The sequence below is a fragment of the Pleurodeles waltl genome, chromosome 7 (assembly GCF_031143425.1).
Source record: "Pleurodeles waltl isolate 20211129_DDA chromosome 7, aPleWal1.hap1.20221129, whole genome shotgun sequence".
In the NCBI taxonomy this organism is placed as follows: Eukaryota; Metazoa; Chordata; class Amphibia; order Caudata; family Salamandridae; genus Pleurodeles; species Pleurodeles waltl.
In genome coordinates, this window is record NC_090446.1 from 304,996,661 (window position 1) to 305,017,942 (window position 21,282).

The window sequence follows — 21,282 nt, forward strand, 5'->3', positions numbered from 1 at the left end:
AGTTATGTTATCTGAACAAACATGGGAGCAAGAAATGATGAAAAATAATGAAATGCAAATTGTAAAAAAATATATAATTAAGGGTTGGCCCAGTGAACGGTTGTTGTGGGGTGAGAGTGCGGCCTTATGGAAATTAAAGGATGATCTTAGTTTAGAGGGTGATGTAATTCTACGGGTGACAGAATAATACTTCTGAAGGGGGTACGTGATACTATTGTAAGAAGGAGTCACATTGGTCGTAGTGGAATGTCTAGGAACAAGAGGCAAGTGAAAGATTTTTTCTGGTGGCCAGGTGTGGATGTGATGGTTGACAGATTTGTGAGAAATTGTACTGTTTGTGCCCGGAGTGATAAAAGCACGAAACCTCGTTCTGCGCCATTATTACTGTTGAATTACCTGATAGACCTTGGAGGAAATTGGCTATTGACTTTATGGGTCTGTTTTCTACTTTACCTGCAAGAGAAGCATATGCCATTGTCTTGATTGATTATTTTTCTGAATGGCCAGAAGTTGAAATTGTAAGCAAACTTTCTACAGAAACCGTGATAGAATTTTTGGAAAATATATTTGCCAGGGAAGGTGTTCCAGAGACACTTGTGTCGGATAATGGCGTACAGTTCACTTCTGCGAAAATGGTTGCATTTCTGGAAAGGAATGGTATCAAACATGTGAGAGTAGCTTTGTATACCCCTTCTCGAATTGTCAGGTTGAGAGGCTTGATAGAGTTGTCAAAGAAACTATACAATTGGCTTGTAAGTCTGGTATTCCGTGGAGACAGGCTCTAAGAAAGATGCTTTCATCTTACAGAGTGTCTCCTCATTCCGTAACAGGGAAGATGTCTTTTGAATTGTTGAGGGGAAGGAAGCTGTCCACAGGTTTGGTTCCATGGTGGTTAATGGAAAAACATTGTGTGAAATTTAGGGTAGAGTGTGATAAGGAGATGAGAAACAAGGTACTGAATTATCATTCGCACACTAAATTGTGTCATGATGTTAGATCTAGTCTTGATGGATTGAAGGTGGGGCAAAGTATCCGTGTTAAAATACCTGGAATAGTTGAGAAGGGAAAACCACAATGGTCTGAGCCAAGGAAAATTGTGAAGATTTTGAGAAATGCTGTGAAATTGGATGATGGTAAAGTGTGGAATTTCAGGGGTTTCCCGATATGTAGGAGGGAGGATCCATATGTTGAAAGTAAGCGAGATGAGAAGTATTTGGAAGAGTGCAATGGGTATTTGTTTGGGAAAGATTTTGATACTGGAGAAGCAATGTTTTGTCACAAGACACATGTGAATGTGGATGAGGTTTTGCGTCGCAGTGTGAGAGAAAGGAAGGTTCCCACTTATTTAAGGGACTATGTAACTGACAAAGGTGTTCACTTATTTTTGTTGCTTGTTACATTAACTGTTAAATTTCAATAGTATTTTCGATCTATGTATATACTAAGTCATAAGTTTCTTAATTTGTTCTTTTTCATTGAATAATGGAATATTTGTATTTTCTTTGTTGAGAGAGAGGTGTGTGGCATCGTGGGTTGGAAGGTAGAATGTGGAACGGGGCAGGGAGTCGGAGGTGGAATGGTGGGGTAGCTGTTGGCGGTCAGCATTTATAGCTAGTGGTCGGTGCTGATTATGTTATCCGTTACCAAATAAAGAAGATAAGGAAGACTCACTGTGTAATCTTATTCTCACACATAGGTTAGTGGTTACTGTGTTTTTTGGTATGTGTGCCTCTGCAGTTTGTTGCTGGGATGCACGAACAAATGTAGAGGACCAACCATAGTTTATAGTGAGCAACACCTTTACTGCTGCAGGAGTAAAGAAGTAAGGAAGAAAAGAGGGAGGAGTGATCAAGGGAGATAGAGAGAGGACAACACAAGGAAAAAGGCATGAGTGAAAGAAAAGGAGTCATAGAAAGGAGTGAGGATGGAGAAGAGAGAGAAAATGTGGGGCAAAAGAGAGAAGTGAAAGACAGAAATTGAATTAGTAAAACATGGAAATCAAGTGGAAAAGAACAACATAAGAGGTAGGGGAAAGTGGATAGAGAAGTGACAGATGAAAGGAAAACACATGGTAGAGAATAAAAGTTAAGGAGGAAAAGTGGACACACAGGAGAGCACAAGAAAGGAGAAGGAGAGTAGGTGGAAGCGCAAGAAAGTAGATTTCAGTGGGGAGAAAGGAAGAGGAGAAAAAGTGATAAGTGAGAGATGTGTGAGAAAAGAGAGCAAGGAAAGAGCGCTCAAGTGAGAGAATGAGATGAGGGACAGTGAACAGAAATAGCCAATTCTGGTAAGGAAGTGTGCTGACCACAGAGAGAGGCATTTATTTATTATCTGAAGTTGCATTCTGTAACACACTGCTCCTTCGACCAAGGTTTGAAGCATCTCCTTGCACTGCTAGGACAGAATTTTATGGCAAGAGATAGAGGCTCATATTATGCTTTCTCTTTCCATTTATTTTCAATAGCGGCGCAGTCAAACTACAACACCCAGAAGGCTAAAGAACAGTAGCCAATGGGAGAAGAAAGTTATTTCCTTAAATAACCAATGAACGGCCAGTATGTCCCCATAGTAGTTATCTTGTCCGCGAACAGTCCTCTTTTCTTGCTGCTCGCGGTCAAGATAAGTACTTTCCTCACTCACTATCATTGTAAATGGTTCAGTTTATTTATTACAAGTGTTTATTATAAGGTTTATCTTGCGCTATGCGTTCGCGCGTTGTTGCTTAGCCGGCTTGTTGCCGCACTGTGTTACTGCCTCGCTCGTGCTTCCCTCGCGCTCTGCATTCCATTAATACTGTTTTTCATCACACGTCGCCATTTTTCGTTGCGACGTCTGAGGAAAACGTCTTTCGACTGCTGCCCATTTGCCTTCTATTGCCGACACGTTTTTTAGTTCTTATTTACCCCCAGCTCACCTCCTTTCCTCACGCTCTTGTGAAACGAAGCCTCCTGGCCGATTCTGGTTTCATTTCCTCATTCTTTACCCCGCCCATAGGAGGAGTTTCACTTTGGGTGACTCCTTTCATACTTTTAACCCTTTGCTCACTACTCATGCCTACTCTCTGTGTTTCCTGAGTTTACCATGAAATTGGACAGCTCCCCTGTGGATAATATGGAGAATGATGACGAGAATTTTGTCAAAGACAGTTTGAATGACTTTATACAAGTCTCAGTAGAACAGGCAGTTTCTGCCTCCATGGACAAACTTTCAAAACATTTTGAAAAATCTGTCTTTAGTCTTGTGTCCAAGACGATTTTGGCCCAATCTGCGGTGGAAAGCAGAAAGCGCCCGTTAACAAACAATTCCTCTAATACGGCGCTCTTGATTGGTGAGTCTTCCTCCCACATGACAGAGGACGTGGCTCCTCACAGGCCTCCTTTAAAGGAGGGGAATGCCACTTTAAAATCGTCTTCTAAATGCCACAAAAAGACAAAACCCATCTCCTCTCCCATAATAATTTCAGAAATAATGGACACAGATGATGATATTGGTGATGCAGCTTTGCAGGCTGATAAATCTGATGATGAGACAGAATATCCTTTTGGCGCTCCTCATCCCAAAAAACCCAGACTGGCTACGCCATCTCACTCTAAACCTTCCCTCATTTCGGATTCGCAGGGAGTCCCTTTGTTTGATCCTGCCGAAATTCACCACCCTCATTCCACTGAATGGTTTCCGGCCGAACACGTGGGTGAATATGTCGCCTCACGTCTCCGTACGGCCTTAGATAAACAAACCAGAGCTAAGCTCCGCTCTGAATGCCCTCGTCCTTCCCTCCATTCTAAAATTTCTTCAACCCCTGCTATTGATCCTTCCCTTCTAACCTTCTTCACCAAATCTGGGAAAGATCCACGGAAGGGAGTAGACAGGGCATGGTCTACCTGTCAAGATAAACTTCTGGATGTCATTCGTCCACAGACACGTATATTTGACTTGGCGGAATCGGCCAGAATTGACCATATTCCTGTGAATCCCAAAGAGCTTTCGTTATGGATTCAACGTGCGGTATGTTTACAAGGCAATGCCTATGCCGCAATAACACATGAACACCGAAAAGGACTTCTTTTAAAGCTCGATCCAAAATTGGTGAACCTTGCTGTTTCCGACCCCGGCATTAAAGCTGAAGGCATGCTTTATGGCGACTCCTTTATTAAGGAGCTTAGCAAGTACGTGGCCACCTTTGCATTTTTGGACAAGCCCAACAATCCCTACGTAAAATGCTCGCTGGTCGGGTTTTTGCAATGGCTGGCAGAGGTAGGAACCGCTTTGCCGGACGTTCATCCAACACTCAAGGTTCCCGTACCTCCTTCCAATCCTCCTATCAAGAGTACAGCCCACAGTTTTATCCCCAGAGGAGCAGGGGATACCGTGGCAGAGGCAACAGAACATCCAAATACAATACGCAAACAGGTAAGTCTCCCTTCTGGCCTTCCTACTGTTGGAGGTTGCCTGAAGTTTTTTATTTCAAAATGGCACACTATAACTACAGATCCCTGGGTCCTAAATATCGTTCAGGGTTATGTCATAGAACTCTACTCAGAACCTTTTCATTCAACCCTTCCTTGTCCTCCTCGTTTTTCCACAGAAATGTCAAATTTGATTTCGTTAGAAATTCAATCCCTCCTTCAAAAACAAGCTTTCGTCCCTTGTTCTCCAGACCCTTCAGGTTTTCTCAGTTCCATTTTTCTTGTTCATAAAAAGAACAAAAAGATGCGACCAGTCATCAACCTAAAACAGTTCAATCACTTTGTAATCTACAGACATTTCAAGATGGAAAATAACCTGCATCTTCGAGACTCTCTCCTATAAGGAGATTGGATGGTCCGTTTAGACCTTCAGGATGCCTATCTTACGGTCTCCATTCATCCCCAGTCCATAAAGTTTCTTCAATTCCGATAGTTCAACTGAACTTTCCACTTTTCCTCTCTCCCTTTCGGTCACTCCTCTGCCCCTTGGTGCTTTACCAAACTAATGAAACCAGTAGTAGCCCATCTCAGGGTCCAAGGAATCAGGCTCATTATCTATTTGGACAACATTCTTATTATGAATCAAAGTCTATCCTCTCTTCAGTCCCAAATTCATCTAGTTTGTTCTCTACTATCCCACCTCGGTTTCATTCTCAACATCAAAAAATCTGTTTTGACTCTACTACAAAATATGGACTTTCTAGGTTTCTCCATAGATTCCGTTTCGGCAACTCTTTGCTTACCTGCAGCAAAGGTAAAGTCTATCAAGTCAGAAATCCTACAGTTTCTATGCTCAAATTTTTTTTCTCTCAGAACCTTAGTCAGAATAGTCGGTCTCCTCTCTTCCTCCATCAAGGCTATTTTCCCAGGACCTCTCCATTATCGAGCCCTCCAAAGACAAAAAATCAGACATCTTCAAAAAGGCCTTGCCTATTCAGTTGTCATATCCCTCGATCACGACTCCCAAATAGAGCTTCAATGGTGGCTAGAACACTTAGACACCTGGAATGGAAGAACCATTTTTGCCTCAGCCCCAGATCTCGTTCTGGAATCGAACGCAAGTCTTTCTGGCTGGAGTGCCTGTTGTGGCCAGATTTTGACTGGAGGTACATGGTCGTTAGAGGAGTCCAGGTTGCATATCAATTGTTTAGAGATGCTTGCCGGCTCCTTTGCAATGAGAAGCCTGGCAAAAGACAAAGGCCCTCATTACAACCCTGGGGGTCGGTGTTAAAGCGGCGGTAATACCGCCAACAGGTCGGCAGGAAAAAAATTTAATTACGACCACAGCGGAAACCGCTAACATGGACAGCCACTTTAACACTCCGACCGCCACGGCGGTTCAAACAAACAGCGCGGCGGTAACCGCCAACAGACAAGCGGAAGACAATGTACCGCCCACCCTATCACAACACGGCAATCCACAACCTTTTCCGGGGAAGAACCAACGCGAATAAAAACACGGCGGAAACAGTACACAGAAGGGAAAACACTCACCTCTCCACACCCACGAGGAACCAGGACGTCAGGGAGCCAGAACTGCAGATCCCCCCGGCGATGGTCTTCCCGCTCCTCTATCAGGAGCTCCAATGACAGCGGCGACGACCACGGTGAGTACTGTACCTTCAACACAGGGGAGGGGGAGGGAAAAGAGAGTGACTCACACACGCAACACGCAACACCATACACACAAATACATGCTGCAACATTACATATACACCCCTCTGCCCCCCCTTGAATAACGCAAGGACAAAAGGAAATGATTTGAACGATTGTAATCAATAAAAATCCAGTAGTAAAAACTCCAAATCCAGTATATACAATTATGTACACCAACTACACAAGTCAGGATAATGCAACAATCATTGTCTGTGGACCACTGGGCCCAAAATGCATGGGCGAGGCCCACACTAGATACCGACTGGAAACGGAGAGAACACTGCTGGGGAATCCGACCGAAAATATAAAGGCACCTTCGGGGGAGGGGAGGCACCTCAGCCTGATGAACGCACAACGCCACTGCTCCACGAGGGGGCTCCATGCCTATTGATGTATTCTGGGGAGTGCAAAGCCACAGTCTCTCAAGTCCTTCCAGTGGGTGGGTTGCCCACTGCTTTATCCTGGGGAGTGCAAAGCCACAGTCTCTCAAGTGGATAACAGTCTCCACTGGTTCTGGAGTGGGCTTTGTGCCCAGAGTGCTTCATCCTGCCAAGGACTGAGGTAGTGGATGTCATTCTCCACTGGTTCTGGACGGGGCTTTGTGCCCAGAGTGCTTCATCCTGCCAAGGACTGAGGTAGTGGATGTATCTCTCCACTGGTTCTGGAGAGGGCTTTGCCCAGAGTGCTTCATCCTGCCAAGGACTGAGATCGTGGATGCTGTTCTCCACTGGTTCTGGAGGGGGCTTTGTGCCCAGAGTGCTTCATCCTGCCAAGTACTTTGGTAGTGGATGTATCTCTCCACTGGTTCTGGAGGGGGCTTGGTGCCCAGAGTGCTTCATCCTGCCAAGGACTGAGGTAATGGATGTCATTCTCCACTGGTTCTGGAGGGGGCTTTGTGCCCAGAGTGCTTCATCCTGCCAAGGACTGAGGGAGTGGATGTCATTCTCCACTGGTTCTGGAGGGGGCTTTGTGCCCAGAGTGCTTCATCCTGCCAAGGACTGAGGTAGTGGATGTATCTCTCCACTGGTTCTGGAGGGGGCTTTGTGCCCAGAGTGCTTCATCCTTCCAAGGACTGAGGTAGTGGATGTCATTCTCCACTGGTTCTGGGGGGGACTTTGTGCCCAGAGTGCTTCATCCTGCCAAGGACTGAAGTAGTGGATGTATCTCTCCACTGGTTCTGGAGGGGGTTTGGTGCCCAGAGTGCTTCATCCTGCCAAGGACTGAGGTAATGGATGTCATTCTCCACTGGTTCTGGAGGGGGCTTTGTGCCCAGAGTGCTTCATCCTGCCAAGGACTGAGGTAGTGGATGCCTTTCTCCACTGAAAGTGATGCTTCATGGAAGCTGCCCAGGCTCCTGGAGCTCACCACCAGCCTCGGACGACTGACCACTGGGGACGGCAGCCATGTCTGCGGTGGTGCCACTGGCTCAGGATGTCGCAGGGCCGCTGGCGGTGCTTGCAGCGGTGTCAGTCGCGGCGATGCTGGAGGCGGGCTCTGTGGCGGCGGTGCTGGCGGTGAGCTCTGTGGCGGCGGTGCTGGTTGCGGGCTCTGTGGCGGCAGTGCTGGTTGCGGGCTCAGTGGCAGTGGTGCTTGCGGCGGGCTCTGTGCCGGCGGTGCTGGTTGCGGGCTCTGTGGCGGAGGTGCTGGTTGCGGGCTCTGTGGCAGCAGTGCTGGCGGCGGGCTCTGTGGCGGCAGTGCTGGTTGCGGGCTCTGTGGCAGCGGTGCTGGTGGCAGGCTCTGTGACAGTGGTGCTGGCGGCGGGCTCTGTGACAGCGGTGCTGGCGGCTGGCTCTGTGGCGGCAGTGCTGGTGGCGGCGTCTGTGGCGGCGGTGCTGGTGGCGGGGTCTGTGACAGCGGTGCTGGCGGCGGGCTCTGTGGCAACGGTGCTGGTGGCGGTGCAGGTGGCGGTGCAAGTGGCAGTGCAGGTGGCGGTCTTCTCCGCCGTACAGGTTGGCGTCGACGTGGAAAGAAGTTGTGACATTGGTCCCTCCTTCGGTGCCACCATGCCCTCTCCTGACCTGCCCTTCAGTTTCTGGCCCTTCCCCACCTTTGATGGTGGCGCAGCTGTCTTGCCACTATCCCCTTTCGTTTTGCCTGACCCCTTGGTGGCAGGTGTTTTATGCTTCTCCCTCCAGGATGTGGGCAACTTTTTTAGCTTGGCAGGTGGCGGAATGTCCTTGCCCTCGCTCCGTGGCACACTGGCAGCCCTGATGGTTGGCGCACTCCAGTAGCCCGCAGTTACTGGCACCACTGTGCCTGGGGATGTGGTGGCTGCAATGCTGGGATGGGACCTGGAAAGCCTGGCCCTAGGGGACGGACGGGGGGTGTAGGGAAGAGGTCAATATTAGCCAGGATACGTTTTTTAGACACACTGGGACGGATAGATGGAGGGGGTTTGGGAGTGGAGGAAGAGGTAGTGGTTGTAGGAGGTGTATGTCTGCTGAATTTGGGTGAAGGTGCATGGGCTGGAGGCTGTTGTGAGGTGGATGGCTGTTGGGTGGGTGTGTGCCTACGTTTGTGTACTTTGGGAGGAGGGCTCACTGACACACTGGGAGAGGACACAGGGGATGTGTGAATGGTAGTGGGGGTGGTGAGTGCACATGAGCAGTGTGTGGAATGGGCGTGCTGGTGATGGAGGTAGTGGCTGAAGATGTAGTCCATGCAGGTGTGAGTGGAGACGAGACTGGGAGGGAGGAGGGAGATGTGGAGGAGGGGCACACAGTGGAGGCAGTGGATGTTGGTATGTCTGCATGGGTATAATGCTTGTGTGAGTGCCTGTGGGATGTGTGGTGCTTATGTATGCCTGAGTCACTTTTGTGTGTTGAGGTGTGTACATGCTGGTCTGATGGTGTGCTTGGGATAGGCTGAGGTACAGGGGATTGGGTCTGGGTGGAGGAAGTTGGAGGGGGGAGGCTGGACACAGGGACAATGGCTGCCATCAGTGCTGAGGCCAGAGCATGAAATGCTCTCTGTTGGGCTGCCTGGCCAGAATGAATGCCCTCCAGGTATGCATTTGTTTGTTGCAAATGCCTCTCAACACCCTGGATGGCATTCAGAATGGTACACTGCCCAACAGTGAGGGATCTCTGGAGATCAATAGCCTCCTCACTAAGGGCAGCAGGGCTGACTGGGGCAGGGCCTGAGGTGCCTGGGGCGAAGGGGCAAGGGACACACGCTGAGGGGCTGCTGGGAGGGAGGTGCTGGTAGGGGGGGTGGCGGCTGTACCTGTTGATGCGGGGAGCACAGAGGGGCCCGCCACCTCAAGGGAGCTCCCATCAGAGGAGGAGTCGCTGTCACTGCTATCACCTCCTGTCCCTGCCGTAGAGCTCCCCTCGCCCTCTGTCCCACTGGTGGCTTCAGACTCCGTTGTTTCGCCCACCAGGGCCAAGTGGGATGCAGCTCCCTCCTGCTCCGGTGCCACTGCTCCTCCGCCTGGTGATGCTATTGCACACAAGAACAAGGAGACCACAAAAAGTGGGGGGGGGGAGGACAGAAGAAAGACATGTTCAGTGCATGCAACACCACTACTGTTGGCGGACACTACAGATAAAGCAGTCCTCTGCACTGCGCCATGCACTTATAGTTCCTAGATTATTCACATGCCCATGGGGTACAAGACCTAAGCCCGATTGCTGCACACATGGAACTCACAGGAGCCTGACTAGGGGGGTTATTCTAACTTTGGAGGAGGTGTTAATCCGTCCCAAAAGTGACGGAAAAGTGACGGATTTACCACCAGCCGTATTACGAGTCCATTATATCCTATGGAACTCGTAATACGGCTGGTGGTATATCCGTCACTTTACCGTCACTTTTGGGACGGATTAACACTCCTCCAAAGTTAGAATAACCCCCTAGGTGTAGATGGCACTAACCACTAGTGGGGTTGGGGTTCCACTGAACCTGCCCCACAAGGGACCTTGCCTACCAAGCTCCCCCTGGCCTAGGGGAACCCACTGCCCACCTCCCCCACCCAGACACCTCGTAATGCGCGCAGAGTCAGATGAATGTGACTGTACTCACCCCCTTGTGGCTGCTGTGATGCCCTCAAGCGCCCATCCAACTCCGGATACGCCACCACCAGGATCCGGAACACCAGGGGGGTCATGGTGCGACGGGCACCCCTCCCACGTTGGGAGGCCATCCCCAGCTGGGCCTCCACCGTCTTCTTGCTCCAGCTGCGAATGTCCTCCCATCTTTTCCGGCAGTGGGTGCTCCGTCTGTGGTGGACCCCCAGGGTCCGGACGTCCTTGGCGATGGCACGCCAAATATCCTTCTTCTGGTAGGCGCTGAACTAGAGGAATAGTACAGGGAAAAAGGAAAATCTTTACCCGTCCGGACCGTCATACTCATTGCCTCATGTTTCCACTCTTGCCCTGATGCACATACACTCACTGTCTGCTCATGCAGGCCTCAGTTCCCCCTCCCATGTAACTTCCATCCACACCACTCCAAACAGGCATTGCCCATGCAGCATGCTCACAGTGTACTCACAGGTTTACCTGGAAGACCGTACAGTTGTGTGTACTGGGGGAGGACCCCATCCACTAATTTCTCCAACTCCTCCCAAGTGAAGGCAGGTGCCCTTTCCCCAGACACATGAGCCATCATCGCTTCCAGACTGAGGTCACAGCAGCACTTGCAGTGTAGTTCCTCTCCTGTTGAAGGTCACGTATCAAGTGAGTGAACAGACATAAACTCGTGTTTTCTTTCTCCAACTCCAACATTCTACCAGGGGTGCTAATCCTTGCAATTTGATTGGACTATTCATCTGTGTGCTGTAGTTACATTGTGTGTAGACATAAAATGGCAGTCATGTCCGCAGAGGTGTGTACCGTCTCTGCCGGCGTACATCATCATTGGCTCCTGGGACCCATAGGGTTCAATGTTAACCAATGCAGGATTTCGCCACGGTCTTCGACCGCCTACCGCAACAGTGTAGAACGCCAGCGCAGTTACCTCATATCCCCTTGTCCCACCTTACAGGTCAGGCAGCCGCCATTTCAGGGGGCCACATGGCATTAATAATAACTGCGTCACACCTATCTAGGTCTTGCATACGCACATTGCAGATTAATAAATGTGTACAAATGACATTTTGTGATACCTCAGTGTTGGCTGACTCTCTGCTCACTTTTCTCGTCCATAGGGCACATCCGCCGGGGCAGGTGATGAGATGGCGGCATCCTCCGGTGTACAGACTGCTGGTGGACCTGTTGACAATGGAAGAGAGACACGTAATAATCACCTACAGACTTGATTGTGCAAGAATCCATGAACTGTGTGTCCAGTTGGAGCCAGACCTGATGTCAGCTATCCGCCATCCCACAGGGATACCCCCTCTAGTGCAGGTCCTGTCAGTACTCCATTCCCTGGCAAGTGGGTATTTTCAAACATCAGTGGCCATTGCATCAGGGATGTCCCAGCCAATGTTCTCTAACGTGCTGTCCAGAGTGTTGTTTGCCCTGCTGAAACACATGCGCAGCTACATCGTTTTCCCTCAGGTGGAGGATTTGCCTACAATGAAAGGTGACTTCTATGCCCTGGGACATATCCCCAACATCATAGGTACCATTGATGGGACACGTGTGGCCTTGATACCCCCACGAAGGAGTGAACAGGTGTACACAAACCGTAAGAGCTACCATTCGATGAATGTGCAGATGGTGTGTTTGGCCGACCAGTACATCTCCCATGTGAATGCCAAATTTCCTGGCTCAGTGCATGACACTTACATTCTGAGGAATAGCAGCATCCCTTATGTGATGGGGCAACTCCAGAGGCACCGTATGTGGCTAATAGGTGAGGACAAGGACCCTATACAGTGTGGATAGTTGTCTGGGTATGGGGTTGTTCCTACGGGTTAGTGTGTGTCTAACAGTTGTCCCTCGACATTTGCAGGTGACTCTGGGTACCCCAACCTGTCATGGCTACTGACCACAGTGAGAAATCCCAGGACAAGGGCAGAGGAACGCTACAATGAGGCACATGGGCGAACTAGGAGGGTGATCGAACGGAACTTCTGCCTCCTGAAGGCCAGGTTCTGGTGCCTCCATATGACAGGTGGTTCTCTCTACTACTCACCAAAGAAGGTGTGCCAGATCATCGTGGCCCGCTGTATGCTGCACAACCTGGCTTTGCGATGACAGGTGCCTTTTCTGCAGGAGGATGGTCCAGCTGGAGTTCTTGTGGCAGCTGTGGAGCCTGTGGATAGTGAAGAAGAGGAGGCAGAAGAAGAGGATATGGACAACAGAAACAACGTTATCCAGCAATACTTCCAGTGAGACACAGGTAAGAAGATGTCACTGCCTCATACATCTCATACTATTGTTTGAGCTATCATACGTCTGTCATTTTCACCCAGTGTATGGACCCTGACTTGTCACTTTGCCTTTCCATTTAACAGATGTGGGTCCTACTTTGTGACCTCTGCTATAGTTCCGCCAGCCCTACAGCTGTGTTTCATCGGTATGTGGACAATGAAATTGGCATTGCTATAGTCCATAGTTATTGCAATTACACATTTGTGAAAGCACAGACTGACTCCAGTTTGTTTTGTGATTTATGTGTATTTATTTATGTGCAAATAAGTGGAGGGGGTTGTAAAATGGGCAGGGGGGACGGTGGAGCAATGTCCATGGCAGAGTCCAGTCTATTTGTTTCACAGGTGCATTGTCCAAAGGGGCATAGGAAGTGGAGCAAGGGCAGTTGAAGGATGGACAGGGTGACAAAAGGGTGACATCCAGGGGGTCTCATTTCCTGGCAGGGGTCTTGGCAATGTTCTCTGTCTTGTTCCTGGATCTCAGGGACTGTTTGCGGAGTAGCTCTCCATCTGCAGGGGGTGGGGTGCTGGTGTTGTGGTCCTGTGGCGGTGCCTCCTGTCCACTAGCGCCGGCGGAGGTGGAGGGCTGTTCATCATCCAGGCTAGTGTCAGGGGCCCCTTGTTGTGCCACAGTGTCCCTCCTGGGGTTGACAAGGTCCTGCGGCACCCCTACAATGGTGACCAGGGTGGTGTTAATGGACTTCAGTTCCTCCCTGATCCCCAGATAGTGTTTCTCCTGCAGTCGCTGGGTCTCCTGAAAGTTGGCCAGTACCGTTGCCATCGTCTCCTGGGAATGATGCTACGCTCCCATGATGTTGGAGAGGGCCTCGTGGAGAGTGGGTTCCCTGGGCCTGTCCTCCCCCTTTCACACAGCAGTCCTCCCAGTTCCCCTGTTTTCCTGTTCCTCTGTCCCCTGAAGCGTGTGCCCACTGCCACTGCCCCCAGGTCCCTGATTTTCTTGGGGTGGTGGGTTTGCCTGGGTTCCCTGTAGTGGTGGACACACTGCTGCTTGACGTGTCCTGGGGACAGAGGGATGGGCCCACTGGGTGGGTGCTGTGCTGGTGTTTCCTGAGAGGGGAGGCTCTGTGGTGGCTTGTGCCAGTGTCAGGGGAACCGAGTGTTCCGAGGTCCCAGATGGGCCGGGCTGGTCATCTTGATCCAGTTGTGCAGAGCTGCTGTCATCACTGTGGGCCTCTTCTGTGGGGGGGACTGGATATGTCTGGAACCTCCTGTCCGGTGACGTTGGGTAGGGGTTCTGCAGGGGTGTAAAGGCTTGATTATTGCATCGGTGTGTGCCATCGTGTGCAATTGGTGAGAGACCCTGTACTCCAGTGCTTGCATTCTTGTCTTGGTCCTTGTGTGATATTTGGTTTGGGGTCTGTGTGGGTATCTGTAGTGGACATGCTTTGGTGATGGGTGTCCCTGCTTTTTTGTTGCATGCAGGGCTTGGTAATGGGATGAGTGGGTTGTGATAGTGGGACATATGTGAGGTGTTGGAGTGATGGGGTGAGGGTGGAGGTATCTGATGGCATGCAGGTAGGGTGGGGGATATAATAGTTAAGAGTTTACTTACTAGAGTCCATTCCTCCTGCTACTCTTGTGAGGCCCTCAGGATGCAGTATGGCCAAGACTTGCTCCTCCCATGTTGTTAGTTGTGGGGGAGGAGGTGGGGGTCCACCGCCAGTCCTCTGTACTGCAATCTGGTGTCTTGAGACCACGGAACGCACCTTCCCCGGTAGGTCGCTCCACCTCTTCCTGATGTCATCCCTAGTTCTTGGATGCTGTCCCACTGCGTTGACCCTGTCGACGATTCTGCGCCATAGCTCCATCTTCCTAGCAATGGAGGTGTGCTGCACCTGTGATCTGAAAAGCTGTGGCTCTACCCGGACAATTTGCTCCACCATGACCCTGAGCTCCTCCTCAGAGAACCTGGACTGTCGTTGAGGTTCCATGATGTGGTGTGGGTGATGTGTGGGGTGGTGTGTGTTGTGATGTGTGAGGGTGTGTGTTGTTGTGTGTTGTTTGAGGTGCGTGGATGTTGTGTGAGTGATGATGATGTGTGTCTGTGGATACTAGTGTTGTTTCTGGTGGGGTCTCTCTCTGGACTTCTTTCGGAATTTTTGGTAGTAAGGGTTTGTGGGTGATGTGGGTGTGTGTTTTACATTGGATTGGGTGTGTGGGAGTGGTGTGTGTATGTGTATCAGGTGTGTGTATTTCAAATTGTCCAATGTGGTTGTGTTTTGTAAATGTGTGTGTATTTTGAGCGCGGCGATGTGTACCGCCAATGGAATACCGCGGTTGAAAGACCGCCACGTGGATTCGTGGGTCGTGATAGTGTGGGCATATTCCTGTTGGCGTGACGGTGGAGGTTTTGTTATCGCCAGTTTATCACTGACCTTTGGTGTGGCGGACTTGTGTGGGTGTCTGGATTATGGCGGATTCCGAGCTGTTGGTCGTAATAGCGGTAGCGGAATCCCGCCGCAGCGTGTTGGCGGTCTTCCGCACGGTGGTAAGCAGCATTTACCGCCAATGTTGTAATGAGGGCCAAAGTCTCTTGTTCTATCCTCCTCAGGATGGACAACATTTCTGGTGTCCGTTACATCAACCACTTAGGAGGAACCAAGTCCAAACCCCTGGCAGATCTCGCAAGGAGTTTTTGGGATTTCTGCCTCCAAAAATAAATCTCGGTACGTGCAGAATATTTACTTTCGTCATCTCCACGACTCAAGCGACTGGAAACTTCACCCCAACAATAAAATAAAATTAAGAATTTCCATCATAAATACTAGGAATATATACATGAAGGGTCAAGATTAGAACATAATTAGTAATTGTTCTGCTATGTAAGAGACCAGCACCGCCTTTCTGTTGTGTGCTGTATACTGCATCCTTCTCGTTTTTGTCATCATATTATTTAAATTATTTTACATTTTCAAAGTGCCCGGGACACAAACCCAAGATTTATCTCTCAACAACTTGTTTCTGTTTTTGCACCAATACCCCTCTTTTAAAATTCCAGGCTAATTTTATTGGAAGAAGGAAGTAAGATAGTGCCCTTAACTGAGTAATTGAAAGATGTTGCTTAGGGGCATTTCTAGACCATCAAAGGAGTAATTTCTGTAGTTTATTTCATTACTGGTGAGATAACACCTTTGTTCTTCTTACAATAAAGTGCCACTCATAGCATCACACATAAGGCATTGGAATGTCCCTAATGAGGACACTGAAAACATTTAAATGTCACTCATGAGCCAGCTGAAAACTTGACAGCTATGGCGATTGATACATACATGGCAACATTTTAAAATGGAAAAGTGGGGGATTTTGAAAAACAAAATCGGGAGAATGCATTTTCCCCATTGACTTAAATTGAAGCAAAAGCTAATTTCAGGCAGAAAATAGCTAAAACAAATCCATTTTTGTCTTCAAACATAGGGAGTCTCCCTCTGAATCTGATCAGTTGACATGTATGATGTTACTATGAAAGCAGTCCTGCATCAATGGTTAGACTAGCACATTTCAGTGCTGTTGTCCGCAAGACTGCACTAAAATGCAGTAGTCACACATTATAGCGCCCCCGGGGACAAAACTATGATGAGGCGCGGTGCAAATGAGGCAGCACCAGCCAGAACGCTAAAATTGTCTTACAGATATGGATGTGCAACTGCGCCGCTGTTTGTCAAATGTTAGCACTCTGTCAAAACTGAAATAATCATTAACAGCGCTGAGCTTACACAATAATTCAAACATAGGCAGCTCAGGGATTTACAGTCAATCGGCCGTGCCCTGTCTGGCCTGCCTCCTATTCTACTGTAGGGTACTAGCCAGCACGTTGCTGATCCCTGTGGCAGCACCTAGCCTGTAATATTCCTACGAAGTCACCAACCCATTGGTGGCCAACAGTGTCACTTACTTCACAGATTTACCTCAGATAGACACACTGGCGGGGGCAGCTTTGTTTTTCCTTGCAGTGCCTGCTATCAGCAGAGAAGTGGAGCATTCCTGTGCCGCCCGACCCCTTACAGCAGTGGTTTCCAAACTTTTTAATGCTGCGCCCTCCCAGCTGAAAAATAAAAATCATTGCGCCCCTCTCAGAATTTTTCACAATTATTTTATAAAGATGGCAAAGTTTAAATATGTCTAGAACTATTTAAACATTGCAGTTAAATACTGTTGCCTTTTTAAAAGGGCAATTACATGTTTTTGCTTAAAATAAAGGCTTTTTATCTGTATAATGCTTCTTTTGGCCAGAGTCTGCCCCCCCCCCCCCACACTTGAGGCCCCACTAGGGGGGCCCGCCCCCCAGTTTGAAGACCTCTGCCTTACAGTGTTGTGGGGAGGGTCGTGGTGCAGGATGTTGGTTTTCAGCCTGCTGAGCCCATGCCCTCCTAAGCCCCAAATCCATGCTGCCCACATATTTCCAGAGATCGTTGTCAAAAATTCAATTTCTCAGCTCTTGCGAGGGCAAGAGGCGAGCAAAAGCTGAGAAATTGACTGTTAGACAACAATCTCTGGCGACATCACATGCGGTTTAGGAAATAGGGGCACAGCGTGTGTCTGGTCACCTGATCCTGGGCCTTTTTCGGTCAGCAGAGCGCACAAGTGTTTAAACAAGACAGTGAGCAGCCCTGTCAAGAACTCCAGTCATGAGGCTTCTTCCAGGCCCCATCACAGAAAAAAAGTAGGCTGACTGCATTGTAGAACCTGGGAGAGAGCAAGTCAAGTGACCACCTCTTATTATAGTGGTGGGGAGGACCATGATCATTGTGATCAACTATTTATGTGAAGTTGGAGTGCCTCACAGAGTTGAACGCTCAAAGCAGATGACTATTGTTAAATGAAGTTCAAGAGTACAATCCCCGAAAGGCTAAAGCTGCCTTCACCCAGTGATCGAAAAATTGTGGTCATTGATTTGGGTAATATGAATGCTTATCAATTGTAATAGTTTGTATTACTAAACTATCATAATATATTATTACTACAAAATGAATTTCTAGCCCACAGATCAAATGGTATATGCCTGCGTCTACACTTTGTTAAAACAGCTGCTATTTGGTGTAGATTACCAGCTGCATGTTACTTCATGCTACTAAAAATATTAGAGGAAGATATGGTAGCTAGGACAGGAAGCAGGACAACTTCACAAATCACAAAGTATCTCATTTCAGGTGTGAGTAATTTGTTTAATCCAGGTACTGCACTGCATTTAATAAAACAAGTTTTTCATTTTGTACTATACATTTTCTTAACCCACTGCCTGTGATAAAGTGTCACTGCAGGTGTCACGCATGAGAGACGTATATGCCACTCATAGATGCCTTGAAAACATAGAAATGTCACTCATGTTTGTAAGGAAAACTTGCCAGCTATGTGAAAGGAAAACATTAGTAACATATTATACACGAACAAAGAAAACGACAAGGGAAGACCACAGGCAAAGCAACGGGGAACGGTTTTCTAAAAATTATAGCCTACAGGCTAAGGTTCAAAGGAGTCTCATCCAACGTTCACTCTTCACTTAAGTAACCAAATTCTATGTTATTCTTTTCTGGTTTCAGTTTCTTTTGACAAGTGATTGCGCTTGTTGGCAAACTCGCCCATGGCAACACAGATTCCGGAATTCAGCGTGCTTCACGACAGAGTGCCTCTGGATTGTCGTCGTGCCTGATGCATTTCGCCCGTAAGGCGAGCCCTTGCTGCCTCGTTTTACGGCAGTGTGACTGCCTGTGGATGAAACTGAATTCCCGGCACGGCTGGCTCACTTAACTGGACGTAGGAATACTCCGAGCATCAACCGCGCTTTTTCGGGGAGGACCATGGATGTGGGCGAGCTTTTAAACTACCAGGTTAGTTGGGCGGGCGAGAGAGGCTTCCGCGAGTCCAGCTGCGACTGTTTTGTGTGAGTGAGAGCGAAAGCATGGGCTGTTTATAGGACACAACTGCTTAATGCTCAGTGCTTTAGTTCCTGGTGCACATTACCTACCCCCTGCACACTTTCCCAGTCTCTGCTTGGAACACACCTGCACTCACGCATTCATGATACGTAGTAACGGTTTTCCCTAATGTACCTACCTACTTGCGTTTCTACCAGTCTACTTTCGTAGTTCATCGGTCCTTCGCGCCCTCTCCTTTTTTGATGACATGCAAACCTGGCCTCTTCTTCAGGTTCAGGTTCACACCATTCCTCTATTTTACATTGCTGGGTTTACCTTCCTTCTTTCCTAATGTATCGATTTCTCCCCTCCCCTCCCCTCCACCCCACCCCAAGTTACATGCCGTTTTCCTTGCACACGTGTTCCTTTATTATTGGATTCGTGCCCCGGCCAAGCACAGTTTTCTCATCAACACTTTTATTGCAAACGTTGCCGAATATTTATGGTTTTGTGTGTGTAAATCTGTCACTAAATATAACCTCCCTGTAAACTTTGTTTTTTTAGTTAATATCTTAGGTTTTTTAATTCTATTTTGTAACAACAATGTCCCTGTAACCTCTGGTTTGTCATTGAATTTCTATGTATTTTTAATGCTATGTCATAACTGTAGCATCCCTGTAACCATTGTGTTTTTCAGTGAATTTCTAGTTTTTTTTTAAATGTAAAGTAATGTTTAATTACCATGTGTTAATACAACCTGTGCCACTCGGCCTTTGGCTTTGCTTGGCAAACGCTTCCCTGCATGGCCTGGCCTGCAGCCAGACACTGGAGCAACCCCCACCATACTGCTGCCCTCTGTTGGCTGAATTTGGCCCGGGGCCTGGTCAATAAAGGGTGGGTGCCCTGGTGCCCACCCAGGGCAACCACCATAGTGTTGGGGGCTGCTGGGGGAGCCCCAAGGCCCCTGGGGCCCCAGCCGCCTTCCTGCCTCGAGCGAGGGCAAGCATAGCTCCTGCCTGCAGGAAGTAGCTAAAAAAGGTGCTCCCACAGTTGGGAGCAATCTTTTCATCTGTTTCCCTGCCCGCTTCAGATCAAAAGTCTGCTCCCAGCTGGCGGGAGCTTTGAAATTGCTCTCGCTAAGCGAGAGCATACACAGGTTTCCCTGCCCATGCCAGTGAGAGCACGTAAACCACTGTCTCAGGGGTGGACTACCTGGGACATACCCGTAGCCAGCCTGGGGGTTGGGCTTCCCAGGGCCACCCTTGCACAACCCTCTCCAATTTTATAATAAGGCCGAGCCCCAGGAGATGGGGGCCCGAGGTCTGGAATTGGCCTGTGAAAGGGGGGCGGCGATTTCCCATAATAATAAAATCAGTTACCCCTGGGACCAGGTCCACCGGGGAAGTAAAAAAATATAAAGCATGGGTAACCGTACTTGTGCTTGTGTGTTTTTTTTTTTGTTTGTTTTTTTTGCTGTATACCTGCAATTTCGCAGAAACATTTTACATTAAAAGAAAATATTTTGTCCCTGGCGGGGTGCGGGCCTGCGGGTGCATGTGCAGTATCCTTTACAGCCACAGTTTCACCGTGGGTGAGACATCCTTGCCCCATATACTCAGGGTTGTTTGTTGGGACTCTATACATTTTTTTAAACACATTTCTTTGGCTTTAACATAAAGGAAGCATAATAAAGCACAGTATACAGTAATATGGGTTCATCATTTTTAACTACAGTCTGTTCTATTTGTGTCATAGTGGATGCACGTAGGTTCAGACTTTGCATTATATCGTGGGTTATCATGTAGCATTGTTAAACATTGTACTTCCCATTTGTCTGCTCGCTTAGTAATTATTGTAGTCTAGAGTTAGCGGTGCTCCATATTTATCAAACTTTACTACAAACGAATAACATAGCAAACCAACTATGGTCCTTCTTAGTTGGTCATCTATTGTCACCATCATTTGGCCTCAATTTACTCATATTCAGAGGGTGTGCTCTGTTGGACTTTATAAATAGTTTGGATATTCGTTTTCTTCTATAAGGGTATATATCCACTATCAGGGACCCTAATATAACTGCAGTGGTATTATCCTCCAGGACTTTGTCTTAGGGTTTTCTTTGGATGACCTATAAATTGCAAGTTTAGGGCAGGACTAGTAAATATTCATTATGGTCCCTAAACTAATGCATTGTCGCCAGCAGTATTCAAGAGATTTTTGGCCATACTATGTACTCTGACAAGGGTATTATGCCATCCACAGACAACATTATATAGTGTCTTTCTTCCATGTGCATGGTGCACACAGCGGTGCTAGTGAGATGACATTCCACTCTTTCTGATCCAGTGGAGTACCTAGATCCTTTTATCAGCTATTTTGGTATGGGTGTTTATACTCAACAGGTTTTTTCTTTGAGTATATTACATATATCCTCAAGCCACACCTCAGACCAGTAACTAGGTCGTTACTATTCCATAAGACATGTAATATATATCTCACCCGCTTTTCTCTCACCTCCAACAAGCTGAGTGTGGTAGCAGGCTAACTGTGTGGAGCTTGCCTGGGGACCAGTACTAGGAGCGATTTGAACCAGAAGAATTTAAATCTCTCCTCCCTAAAAATAGTCATGGGAGTCCATCAGTGAGCACCAAGCCTTGGGGAAGTAGGCATTCCCCACCACCATCTGTCAGAAAGTTCTGGTTGACTTGAGAGTAGGCGGTGAGAAAATATCATGGATCAACAGACTACACAGGCCTAGAGAAATGTATTCGCCCACTCAATATGGCAAGTAAGATTTTATCAGGGCGAGCGATTTTTAGGGCCTACTGGTTGGTTCTGATGAGCTGAGAAAGAACAGGTGTTCTGTTTGTTGGGAAAGTGAATGAGCAATAAAGATGCCTTTAAATCTTCTTTTTATCTTGTCACATTTGCTGTTTGATAAAAGACAGAAGTCAGATGTCAGTTT

General features: G+C 48.2%; 1 protein-coding gene across 1 annotated transcript in view; it reads left to right on the forward strand.

The window, feature by feature from the left end:
* The first annotated feature begins 18,139 nt into the window (after positions 1–18,139).
* Positions 18,140–21,282, forward strand: part of CTNNBL1 (catenin beta like 1) — a 451,247-nt gene continuing 448,104 nt past the window's right edge. The window contains exon 1 of the mRNA XM_069243733.1: positions 18,140–18,290. Coding sequence (XP_069099834.1) covers positions 18,261–18,290 — 30 coding nt within the window. The 5' untranslated portion in view covers positions 18,140–18,260. The remainder of the gene's footprint in view (positions 18,291–21,282) is intronic.